Raw genomic sequence first — 13650 nt, forward strand, 5'->3', positions numbered from 1 at the left:
AATTCCCTGAAAGAGTCTCAGAGACACCGGGTTGCCTGGACCACACTTTGGGAATTTCTGTACTAATAGGTTGTGACCCAGACTTTGAAAAACATGAACCTAGAAAAAGCCTAGACTGATTTTGGACAAAGTGAACCAGTAAATCCAAGTAGCTAAATGTCCTTCTCCATGTTTCCCTCTTGTTCTTCCTGAGAGAGGAGGGTATTATGGTTAATTCCCCAACAACGATTTCCTGTAAGATAGTTAATCTAAGCCAATCCGTGCACCGCATTCCCCTGGCAACAGGGCCACGAGCATCATATGCCCTGGGTTGCCTCCATCAGACTAAAGAGAATTTAAATTCCATGATTGAGGGAGAGGTTTGCTCTCTCTGTGGATGTGAACAAGGGATACTACTGGCAAAACACAGTGTTTACAAATGCTGTTGCAAACAGAGTGGGGATATGAGGAAAAAAAAAAAAACCAACCTGGGAGTTTGATGACACTGAGCTAATTACATCTTGCCTGGGGCCTCCTTTATCTCCAGTGGGCTTTGCAGCTCTGTGAGAAAACACATTTCCTTATTGTTAGAGTTGGGGATTTCTGTTACTTGCAGTAAAAAAAACATATTGACACACTGAGATTTTAGGGAAGTCTTGTTAAATATCCCATCCTGTACTCTGCTGGTTACAGAGTATTTTAAAGGACACATTGTGTGTGACCCTACCTAGCACAGAACCAGCAAGATGGGAGTTGAGGTAATTAGATCAAGTTGATCAGGGGGCAGGAGCTAGGGTTTCAAGGACTGGTTGCCACTTCCTTATGCGTATTCTTTTATTTATAGTTTTGTGGCAAGAAAAGTTGTATTTTATTAATGCAGGCACTCGAGTCCCAGGCATTCATTTTATAAACATCTGTTTTTGTGACTTGCTCAGATGTGGCTTCTTTAGACACCCATCCTAGCCTCCAGCACACTACATTGTAAGCATCTATCTACCCAATTAGACTGAGCTCCTTGAGGGCAGGGATTCAGTTTTATTCATCTTTGTAGACCCTAGGACTCTTCATTGACTGATACAAAATACGTCCACAGTAAATGTTTCTTGAAAGAATAAATGGGGGGCTTACCTCATAGTGCAGAGGTTAAGAATCCGCCTGCCAATGCAGGGGACACGGGTTTGAGCCCTTGTCCCAGAAGATCCCACACGCCACGGAGCAACTAAGCCCGTGCACCACAACTGCTGAGCCTGCACTCTAGAGCCTGTGAGCCACAACTTCTGAGCCCCCGTGCCACAACTACTGAAGCCTGCGTGCCTAGAGCCCGTGCTCCACAACAAGAGAAGCCACCGCAATGAGAAGCCTGCGCACCGCAACGAAGAGTAGCCCCCGCTCTCCACAACTAGAGAAAGCCCACGCGCAGCAACGAAGACCCAACGCAGCCAAAAATAAATTAATTAATTGATTAATTTTTTAAAAAAAGAATAAATGAATGATAATGAAACACACTCTTGTAATGCAGGAGTCAGCAAACTACAGACCATGGACCAAGTCTGGTCCGTGGTCTGCTTTTCTATGGCCCAGGAGCTAAAAATTTTTAAATGGCTGAAAACTCAAAAGAGGAGTCATATTTTATACTATGTGAGAATTATATGATATTCAAATTTCAGTGTCCTAAACTTTTATTAGAACACATCCTCACTCATTCACTTACACATTATCGACATTTTTGCACTACAACATCAGAGACGAGTAGTTGCCACAGAGACCAACGGCCCACAGAGATTAAAATATTTACTGATTTTTACAGAAAATGTTTGCCAACCTGTAACGTTGTAATGTTTCCTGGTTTGTTTGTTTTTGACAGAGGTGTGGCCTTTAGTCTCATTTTTTAAGTTCAATCTTCATTTATCTTAGTCACGTTGCCAAATAACATGCAAGGTGAAGAAGCATTTGACAATTATTTGGTAATACCTGATTAGTGGAGAAAGGAAGGAACACTAAATTTAAATAGAGAATGAAATATCCACTCAGATTTGAATTATACAAATTACTTAGATTCACTGACGAAATAAATATTTTAAATGTCTAGTATCACTGTTACTTAATTCTGAGGACATCTGATTTGACCACATTAAATTTTAATATTTTTAAACTGACAAAAGCCCAATACGTTGCCGAGTAGTTAAACCTCACTTAATACAAGGGTTAGAAGTCTTATTCTAAATATTGCATTGACGTATTTTGTACCAGTAATTAATGCATGGATGTACTAGAATGTATTTTGTATCAGGAAATGATGTATTGATATATCAAAAAATACTTTATAAGGTATATACAAAATTATTTATACTGATTTTAAATGATAATTGTGTAAAAACAATATACTCACATTTAGCAATCGTTACTGATATGGGGGGAGATGAATGACTTTTCTTCTTTCTTGTATTTACCAATTTTTCTCTATTTTGCCTTTTTATAATTACCAAGAGTTGTAAAATACTACATGATTTGACCAATTCAAAATAAAATTCCTTTAATCCCTGTGAACTTGTTTCACATTTACTTTCCTGCCCGCATACTCCAAGAGATCTCTGATGTGGAAAGGACTAAACCTGAGGTCTAGTGCCTTGAAAATAAGACACAAGAGCCAAGAATAAAATTAGAGGCAGGGCCAACTTTCCACACGAGGAAGTCTACTTACCATTCTTGGGGGGGTGGGGAATACACAAAGGCCCTTGAAATGGAAAAAAAAAAAGGTCACAGTTGAACTAATTAAATACAACACCACTTACTTGCCCTATGGGGGCACTCTCTCCGGGTATAATGGGAGGGAATTATTTTAGCAACTTCCAAGGAAACAATACATACTTATATATTGTTAAGTCTCTAAAGTAATATTAGAGAGGAAACAGGTTCAGGTCATCATTTTACATTTCAGGGCAAAACCTGATTATGAGATGAATTTTTTTAAAATTCTAGAAACAGGCAAAGTAGCTGTTTTCTTTCATCTTTCCCACTCTACCAACCTTGACCAAGAAGGGAAATGATGAACCTTTTGAGAGTTAATGTATTCAATAACTCCTTTTTCAAGTAGATCAAGAAAGGCAAATGTGAGAAATGCTTGGAAAGCCAACCAATGACTGGCTGATATTTTTTATAAAGAAAAATTGTTAATTCGCTGTGAAGGAAAATGTGTAATACTTTACCAGCTGTTGGAATTGTTTAATAACAGCACTTGCATGACATGAATTGTTATTCTAAATAACATATGGCCTGGATGCGGAAAAGGTAAGCTGTCAAACAGAACCTTGCGCTTTGTTATTCCCTGCGGCAAACTGCGACCGGATCACCAACCCTGTTTCCTCTTCTTTCTGGGCACGCGGCTATCTGCTATTTTCCAGTCCCCTTTGGGCTTCTGTGTGGACACAGGACTGACTTCCGGCCAGCAGAACGTGGGTAGAAGTGATGCATGCCTCTTTCAAGCCCGACAGCCCTCATACCTGCAATGTTCCATTTTTCTTCTGCTGACTGAATGGAGAGGATTCCGAGGACCCAAGAGGCAGAAAGAGCCACAAGATGGACAAAACCTTTGCTGCTTGGAGGAGAGCCGCCTGACCAGGAACGCCCACACTGGACTGTGGTGGGACCATTAGTCTGTCCTGTACATGTTCCCATGTTCACGAGGGTGTTAACTCCCTGCAAATGGCTGAATCTGATCTGCCTATAAGCAGACAACTGAAACCACGCGGCCAGTTTCTCTGACTTAAGAACAATCTTGCCAAAGAGGGTCTTTCAAATTCAAACCAGGCTTCTCCTAACATTCAAAAGTACCACTGATGGGAAAATTGTTTTCTTCATTATGATTAACTCAAGACAGAGGCAGTGACATGGGCACTGCCAATTCTCCACTAGATAAGAACTTTGGCGACACTCTAGTTGGTTTGGAATAGCTCGAAATTTTTGGTTCAGATTTAATCTGGTCATTTGTAGATAAAGTAGGAACGATCATACATATGGCCCTAACATAATTATCAATCTCTTACAAAAACATTTCTTCGGTCAAGAACAAATCTCTTACGTCATTTTACACAATCCCTTCTCATTAGGCAAGATGGATTATCTGGAAGATCAGGGCAACTGACCTCAGAAATTTCACTGCTCTTGTGGTTTTTAGACATATTATTACCCTGTGGGGATGGAGAGGGGTCAGTTAGTGTCTTCTACAAACTAACTCCTCAAAGACAACCAACAATGTGTTTTCACCAATGAAGTTTGACCTGGTCAAATTCTTTTCTTCCTTGAATGAAAGTCATTAGTATTCATTAATCCAAGCTGTTCAGTACTCTTAAGTTCTGATCATTTGGATCCTGGCATACTAAAAAAAAAAAAAGAAAGGTATTTAATCAAAGGAAGCCAAAGGAAGCCAACTCAGACAAGAATAGGATACCTCACACCAAAGCGACATTAAATGTTTTTTATTGAACAAAAAAAATAAAACATGGAAGTGGAATTCACTGAGCAAAAGCAACTCACCAGGTGGAGCTGCTATACTTTGTGCTAAATAATCTTATGAACTGAGTATACAGAATACATATAATATGTAAGTTACCTCAACAGCAAAGGAGAAGGTGTAGATTACAGTTTTGGAAGGAAAAATTTGGCCAAATGACAAATTTAGTTGCTCAAAATTTCTAGCCCTTATTCACCTAAATTCAGTATGAATCTACATACGTGCATTCAGTACGTGCATACTGAATTCCCATTTTAATGGAAGCTGCTTTTTGGAAGAAATTTCAAAGTTTTCTTTTTTGCATTTGTTTGACGTGCTACTCAGTTTTTAAAATTCTTCTATTTGATATATGTGTGTGTATATATTTATACACACTTAAAAAACCCCAAAGCCTTGCTTACAAGTTGAGGGGTCATGCTGTTTTTTTAAATTAATATTCGTGAATTGCAATTATTCTTTCTCCTGTGTGTCTAAGAAACTTGATGTGTTCTCAATGTAGCCCACAGACAGGTGGGCTGACAGATGTGTCAAAAATACTTTATGAAAAGAGGGAGGTGGCTCATGCCAGTTGGCAACCTTTTGTCTATTGTTTCCTGTTGGAGTGGGCTACCTCCCTTTCACATCTCACGATCAAAGGTGAAAGGAAAACTTTTTACTTGGAAGCCTAGTTAGCACAGTTGTACATTTACTATAATCCACCTTCAACTTGGTTTCTTGGGCTTTCTAATGTAAGATGACAAATACCTTACACCCAGTACACAGCATCAAAAAAGTACTGCAGAAACATCTTATAGACAATACCTTGCCTTGCTTTTTTTTTTTTTTTTTCTCCTCGTATGTTAAACATCAGCTTCTATGGGATACATTTCCAGAATGGTTTTGTTACCACTTTATAAACACTCAAAGCCAAACAAACAGCACAAAGAACATCAATGTCGTCTTTTTTCCAATATTTGTATCAATTACTGGAGGCTAATCCTAACATACACTACTTAAGGGGGAGGGCGAAAGAAGAGAATTCATGACACGTTGCAAAGATAGGACTACAGCATCTTAGTTGTAGGGACGATCTTAAGGTGCAGAAAGAGGGGACTCTCTAGAAGGTGATGGTGTGGTTTCTTCAGGTGGAAAAACTGTGAGTGTGCAAGCTCGGATGCCACCCAGGGACTCCGGGAGATCAAAAACCTTATGCCATTCATCTTTATCTGGATCATATTTCTGCACTATCTCTACCATACAACGATTATTCCACGAATACCCACCAACCACGTAGATTTTATTTTCAAAGACAGCGACCCCAACATCACTCTGCCCTCTTAACATGGCAGCAATTGGGGTCCACTGGTCAAGGATCGGTGAGTAGTATTCACAGCTTAGGACATCATCATAATCGCTTGTTCCTCTGAAGTGATTGCCACCAATGACATACAGCCTTTCTCCCACTGTACACATGCAATGCAGACCTCTGACAGTGGTCATTGGCGCCTTCTGGATCCATTTGTCAGTATCAGGGTCAAAGCACATGAGCTCCTTTTGGAAAGTGTCATGAGTAATTCCTCCTAAAGGATGAAAATTATAGGCATGAGGTAAACAGATTATTACAAAAATGCAAAAGCAAATAGGAGGCTCTGTGTCACAGATCACAGATAATTAACTTCTATCCAGGTATTATGACATTTTAGAGCTTATCAACCTTGTTCTTATAAATGTCTCCCTGCTATACTTTCTCTGGATTAAAAATAAAGAAAATAACATTTTCATCTCCTCAAAGAACAAAAATGCAGCTTATATTATTGTAATGGCTTTCTCAAACAGAGATCCATGGGATTTAAGAGGCTTTATAGAATGAAAATATATTTTGGCCACTCTTAGAGTTGGGTTTACAGGAAATCCCAACTACAAAGCATCATTCACTCCTGCTGCACCTCTGGGTGCTGAGCACAGGGCTAGGGCACTTTAAAGCCTAGGTGCCTGTTTCCTCATTTGTCAAATAAGAATGTCCACTCTAGTTCTCTCATTAGGATTGTGACTATGAATTGAAATAAATCACAATGCTTTGGAAAAGTCGAAAGTATTGTACAAATGTACAAGCTTATACGAATATTCGGAACTGATTATTTTTGTAGAGTTTTGGGTGGGTAGGGTGAGGGTGGGTAATGTCCTCTCTTAAAAAGCTAAAGAATTAGAATGCTGAATACATATGGAATTTTGTATGTACAGCAATTCGTTGTTGCTCTATTGAGTCTATATCATCTACAAAGTATATTCTTAGAGCACATCTAAATCAGTCTGTACAATGAAAGCATCAGACTATATATTCTGAAGATTAGGGAGAAAACTAAACTAATCTTTAGCCATATCATTCAAAGCTCTATTGTCTGGTGGCCAGATGACAATCAATTTTTTTTTCTGCTTTTAGATATTTTTTCTGTACTTCACTGAATTGCTAGCAAGCAAAACAGTGCTCTTTGGTTTGAAACTCAGCTGTGGTTCCTAGCCTACTCTTGACTGGGAAGTTCATTTGTGCAATGTATCCTAGTTATGCCAAAGCACCACTAGAACAATTCGAATGTCATTTTTTTCCCCCCAGAGGACTTGGAGCTCTCCTTATAATGGCATAGCAGCTACACGCGTAAAATAGGTGGATGGTGTAAATCATCGATTAGTGGAGCATATGATTTCCTGGATGGCTCTTTCAATATAAGACGTCCCATAGTTGATCATATATTTAACACCAGAAACCTGCCAATCATACACTACAGGCCTTTCCCTGATCCTTCTTCATTACAGATTTCATAAGGCAGCGTCCAGAGACTCAGACCACAAACATCACCTTATCGCCTTTGTTCTCTAATAGCGTAACTGCTGCCTTGGCACTGGCAGGCCTTCAAAAGGGGGAAAACTGTCAGAGGTAGACTGTGTCAGGGCCAAATGGTAAGAAGCTGACTAACGGAATAAAATTTCAATACCTGAAGTGAACGTTACATTAAAATAAGACTCCTTCCTAAATTCTACGGAAGGATGATTTGAACGCCAACAGTTTGAGAATGAAAGTTGTTACTGGGACACTGAGCCAACTGCAGCCGTTTCAGAATTTTTTATTAGAAAAATATATGTGCATGTGGCTAAAATACAGGTAATCAGCACAGAATTATTTTGCAATGACACCATAGTAGAACCCATTATAATGCTAAGGACAAGAGAAACATGTATTATGGGTTGCACTAAATGAGAATGAACATTATTATGCATTATATGTATATTGGTAGCAAGTTTTATGCACAGTAGAGCTTATATGTTACATAATGATATATTTCCTCATAGAGTTTAGCTAAATTCTGAATAAAAATGAATTAAATGTTGTTATAGAGAATATGAATGGTGGTTATTAGAGCACCGAGTTATTGGAGTACAGAGTATGGGGACTGAACGGCAAGCTGGAGAAGCTGAAAGCTTTCCAATTTCTTCTAAGTAAGGTATTTACAGTAGGATTGGTTTGCTGCTAGTCTTATAAACTTATAAAATGCCAAAGGATTCATATGCAAATGTACACACAAAATATATTCTAAAATCAATACAAATTATATTTTGGTTATCCATTTCCGGGATTATTATTAACACCAGATGGAAAGATGGCGACATAGCTAAAAGTCTATGTATTATATTAATTGCATTTGCAATTATTTACCTGAAATATACATTACGCCTCCATACACAGTTCCAGCATGGCCATAGTGGGGCTCACTCATTTTGGCAACGTAGGTCCATTCATTTGTTCTTGGATTGTAACATTCTACTGTAGCTGTTGTTTAAAAAATAAAAAGAATTAATGAATTTTAAAAAATGATTTATAATTTCAAATTTAGCAATTAATTATTTTTCCTTTTAGGTGGAACAATAATAATATCCAAATAACTGAAATATTTCTATTATAGCTATGACATATTCTTTGGGGGTCACTTATATTAATTATTGACGTTATGTTAAAAATATGAACCATTAATACATTGATACATGTTACATCAGACGAGCTACGTAATGTAATAAGGTAACATTTCTGTCGCTGCAGAAATCACTAGGATTTCTTTTCTTCTAGGATCTTGTTACATCTTTGTAATCTGACATTTCTCCCATTTCTTTGCTCTAAATATGTGGGAAGAAAAGATGAAAACAATCACAAGGAAGAAAAACACTTCGATTCTATATGACACACCATATAGGAAACAAAGGTTAACAGATACGAAGCAAAAATTTAAGTTGAAAATGAAGGTATGCACACTGCCTGGTGTATGTTTTGATGCCTATTGCGTTATTTTATATCCAGACTACAAAATGGACACTGACAATAATTTTTCAGTATTTACACATTAAAGCCAATAGCTTGTATATAACCACCCAATACCGTTGTAGCCAGTACTGCTCTTAACTTGAAGATGATTAGCAGCATAATATGAAGTTAAGATTTTTATTAGGGGTACTTCCTCTCAGTAACAAATTTATCATCTTTAACATAAAGTATTTGAGAAGTGGCCTCATCTTACTTAAATATCAATCTGCTATAACCTCAAGACTAGAACAATGACAGTCCAGACAGACAGAAAATGTGATCTTTTTTAAAAGGCAGAAAAACAATAGGGATGTTAGGAGGACTCTGGTCAAAAGTACATCTAGATTGACTTGAAAAGTTTATACTATTTATTGCAGATGCTGCCACTTGCTAACCCAAATGCTTATCTCCACTAACCCTGCTTTTTTCTTACTAACAGAACCACAACACTGCTCAGGAAAGCACTGTGCCCAACTCAAAATAAAATTCAAATTAGCAGGTTCCCTTGAAGCTGGAATTGATGATATGATACAGTTGTAGGCAATGGAATGGAAACAGGAGGATACTGAGTGGGGCTATTTGATCAAGCCACCAGAATAAAATTTGGCTACTTGCAGCCAAATGCAATCCTAATTGATGAATCATCCTTTGAACAAGTTTTCCTATTTAAGAAAACAACAGGGCTTCCCTGGTGGCGCAGTGGTTGAGAATCTGCCTGCCGATGCAGGGGACACGGGTTCGAGCCCTGGTCTGGGAGGATCCCACATGCTGCGGAGCAACTAGGCCCGTGAGCCACAACTACTGAGCCTGCACGTCTGGAGCCTGTGCTCCGCAACAAGAGAGGCCGCGAGAGTGAGAGGCCCGCGCACCGCGATGAAGAGTGGCCCCCGCTTGCCACAACTAGAGAAAGCCCTCGCACAGAAACAAAGACCCAACACAGCCAAAAATCAATAAATTAATTAATTAATTTAAAAAGTATATATATTAAAGTGATGGAAAGATACTTAGCAAAACTGTTAAAAAAAAAAACAACAGTAATGTGAGAATAGGCAAAACTAGAGAGAGAGAGAGATTAATTTTCTACTCTCTTCAATAACTTCATTTCATCAAATTCACTACATGAACTACTTATTTCTCCTCTAACAACACCTGTATTATACCACTTCTCATATCCCTTTACTGATTTCCTTTTCTACTTTAGTTTTGAATTTTCAGTCTTATTTCAAAGGCTTTTAACTGTTGTCTTTTTTTTAATCTCTTGTTGGTTTTGTTCATTGCTTCAGGCTTGGACCCTTACCAACTCTATTTCTTCTAAACCTTCCCATCAGGTAGCAAGATCCTGCAAAATCTTGCCCCCAAATAAGGGCTATTTCCACAATTAATGGCAAACTAAAACTGTTTGCTCCAATACTGTTTGTAACTATTTTCAGCCACTGGATGTCATTCATTCATTTATTTATTTATTTATTTATTTATTTATTTATTTATTTATGGCTGTGGTGGGTCCTCGTTGCTGCACACAGGCTTTCTCTAGTTGCGGTGAGTGGGGGCTACTCTTCATTGTGGTGCGCGGGCTTCTCATTGCGGTGGCTACTCTTGTTGTGGAGCACGGGCTCTAGGTGTGCGGGCTTCAGTAGTTGTGGCACACAGGCTTAGTTGCTCTGCAGCATGTGAGATCTTCCCGGACCAGGGCTCAAACCCATGTCCCCTGCATTGGCAGGAGGATTCTTAACCACTGCGCCACCAGGGAAGTCCTGGATGTCTTCTTGAATGTTCAGTTCCATTTGCCTTCAGCATGACTTTTGCCTAATTGACAAGCAAAATCCTCCTGAATGTATATCATTATCTCCCTCTCTACACTTACAGAGGATCTACTATATTGACTGGCATCAGCAAAGTAATTAATGGTAGGATTTTATCTGATAAAAGAATGTAGTCTAATCACACATCCTATCAGAAGGGTTTTAAAGACTTCTTTCCATCTATTTGATGTCAAAGGTAGCTTTTACTCCAGTTCTATACTTTTCTTAATGAAGAATTCTGCCTTGAACTTTGAAATTTCTAGACTGTTACACTCTTTCCTCTAATTCAATCTGTTCTGATGCAGTCTACATTAGTTTCCTCTTATTCTTTTTATAGGGAGCTAGAATCTGAATAGCTATTCACTCTTTACGATTATTAAAATTTTCCTATGTAGAAAGATAATGCTGTTCTTCTATCACTGAGTTAATTGCATTTTTTTGGTAATGGGGGTTATAAGAATCCATCTATACTTTCTCATACAGGCGTCCCTGAAGTGTAAGATGGCTATTAATCACCAATAACACAACAAGTATATAATAGTTCATCATCCCTAAACTTGTCTTCTTCCAGCTAGATAACCTATCTCCTTTAGCTTTTCCCATCATTTAATCTTTACTGCCAAAACTTTGGCTTTCTCCATGCAGGATTGTTATTGTTATTAGTAAAATCAATATATTTAGTCTTAAAATAGAATATATCTAATTAACAAGTCTATATATTGATACCTGCCCTTAGTTCTATTTTCCATATTTACAAGGCAATGAGATGTTAGTGTCAACCACCTCGATAGGGGGAGGGGACACGGGATGAGCAAGCAAGGAGTTGGAGCCACAAAGCAGTGAGTCCATCACAGTCTATGACAGGTGGGGATGGTAATGAGGTAACTGGGAAAATCCAGAACAGGGGAGGTCAGGCAAACTACAGCCTGTAAGCCAAATCCAGTACGTCGTCTGCTTTTGTATGGCCCACAGGATAAAAATATGAATGGCTTTTACAATTTTTTTAAAATTTTATTTATTAATTTATTTATGGCTGTGTTGGGTCTTCGTTTCTGGGCGAGGGCTTTCTCTAGTTGCGGCGAGTGGGGGCCACTCTTCATCGCGGTGCGCGGGCCTCTCACTATCGCGGCCTCTCCCGTTGCGGAGCACAGGCTCCAGTCGCGCAGGCTCAGTAGTTGTGGCTCACAGGCCTAGTTGCTCCACGGCATGTGGGATCTTCCCAGACCAGGGCTCGAACCCGTGTCCCCTGCACTGGCAGGCAGATTCTTAACCATTGCGCCACCAGGGAAGCCCGGCTTTTACATTTTTAAAGAGTTGGAAACACAAATCAAAAGAAGAATAGTTTGTGAAATATGAAAATTATATGGAATTCGAATTTCAGTGTTCATATATAAAGCTTTATTGGAACACAACTTCACTCATTTGTTTATAAACAAATTGTCTATAGTTGCTGTCATAATACAATAGCAGAGCTGATTAGTTGTGACAGAGATCTTACAGCCTGCAAAGCCAAAAAGATTTCCTTTCTGGCAATAGGGATCAGTTTTCTGATCCCTATTCTAGAGAACCACCTTCAGTAGTCTGGTGGCCTAGTATTTAAATTAGAGACCCTCCCTAATTTAAGAATTACACTTCGGTTGGTTATTTCACATAACTCATCAGGGACTCTTATTTTCTCAGGTGATTCCACTGGAGTTCAGAATCGCGCACAAGGGATGACGGGGAATTTACTTGTTCTTTGAGGTTAGGAAAGAGATTAGCCCTGAAGAAAACCATTTGGACAATAACGGCTCCCACAAAGAGGGGATGGTCTCTAGAATCCTAGAGTGCCGGTTGGTAATATGTCGCTTAATAAAGAAACTGCAAATCCATTAAGGGATATGGATGCATTTGATAAATGTCAGTAATTTTACTGTACATTTATTTGGAAAAATCTAACACGTTTTCTATAAGTTATTTCATTATTTGAAACCCTGAGTTATTTAACTGAAGTGAAAGATACCTGAGCTGTCATATTTCTCCTCAATACAGAAAACCTCAATGGAAGATCAATTTCTTATATGACAATTTTGAAAGATACCAGAAATAACTGACTCCTTTTTCACTTAAGTGACAGCTACTCTAAGCTTTCCCCAGTTTCCCACTGTACCCAGTGTCAAAGGAAAGTAGCATTTCTAAGGAATTATATTTCAGCAGTAAGCCAAGCTCACACACACACTAACAGTATCGATTTTATGTACTATGGGCTTGGGTCCATACACTCCATGGCAAGATTTTAAAAGGCTAAATGCATTAAAATGACCTAAAATGTCTTGCAAACGCTGCCACTGTTTTCTTTTCATCATTATATGCAGGCAATGGTTATTGTGTGTATGAAGAATAAATGATGTACTGGTACTAATGAACCTGTTAAACTGTGAAATGATTTTCCCATCAATCCCGTTTTCCTGACACCCATTCCTACTCCCCTTCTCTATTTACATAGAAATATGACTATGTCAACATAATCAGTTAAGATGGAATGTTATTACAACAGATGTTAGTGTGGGGCGGAGGGAGGGGGTGTCATTAAAAAACGCTTATGGAACATGAGAAATGTTAAAAACCCCGCCTCGCTGGAACATTCAGAAATATAAGCAAGCATTTCTTTAGAACCAAAATCTACTATTCTGTAAAAATAATGGGTCTAAGAAAATTACAAAGGGCAACTGACACATATCCTCTTCTTATTTATACAAGGAGAAACATTATAAACGGAATTCAGAAGAACACATTGATGTTCTTTTGGGAGGTAATCAGGGCGGTTACATCACGTTTGGTTACCTCAACGATACAGAATGTGACGAGACGGGCCCGCCTACTTCATATCCCCACATGGGTGTAAAATAGGAGGAACTCAAAGGGGTGGGGTGGGTCAGGAGGGAAAAAAAACAGAACAAAGCGAAGCTGCTTGCTACTTGGTTTTTTTTTTTTTTTTTTTTTTTTTTAATAAACTTATTTATTTATTTATTCATTTCTGGCTGTGTTGGGTC

The 13650-nt window shown here is 38.6% G+C and overlaps 1 protein-coding gene across 5 annotated transcripts in view; it reads right to left on the reverse strand.

Annotated features, from left to right (window-relative positions):
- Positions 1-4439: 4439 nt before the first annotated feature.
- Positions 4440-13650, reverse strand: part of KLHL13 (kelch like family member 13) — a 192003-nt gene continuing 182792 nt past the window's right edge. For 3 of the 5 annotated variants that reach the window (XM_036839084.1, XM_036839088.1, XM_036839086.1), the window contains 2 exons: positions 8178-8291; positions 4490-6048 (listed from right to left, as the gene is read on the reverse strand). In XM_036839084.1, coding sequence (XP_036694979.1) covers positions 5561-6048; positions 8178-8291 — 602 coding nt within the window. In that variant the 3' untranslated portion in view covers positions 4490-5560. Of the gene's footprint in view, positions 6049-8177; positions 8292-13650 lie in introns of all 5 variants that reach the window. The other 2 variants (XM_036839085.1, XM_036839087.1) reach the window with 2 other exon arrangements.

This window comes from Balaenoptera musculus, chromosome X (assembly GCF_009873245.2).
Source record: "Balaenoptera musculus isolate JJ_BM4_2016_0621 chromosome X, mBalMus1.pri.v3, whole genome shotgun sequence".
NCBI lineage: Eukaryota > Metazoa > Chordata > Mammalia > Artiodactyla > Balaenopteridae > Balaenoptera > Balaenoptera musculus.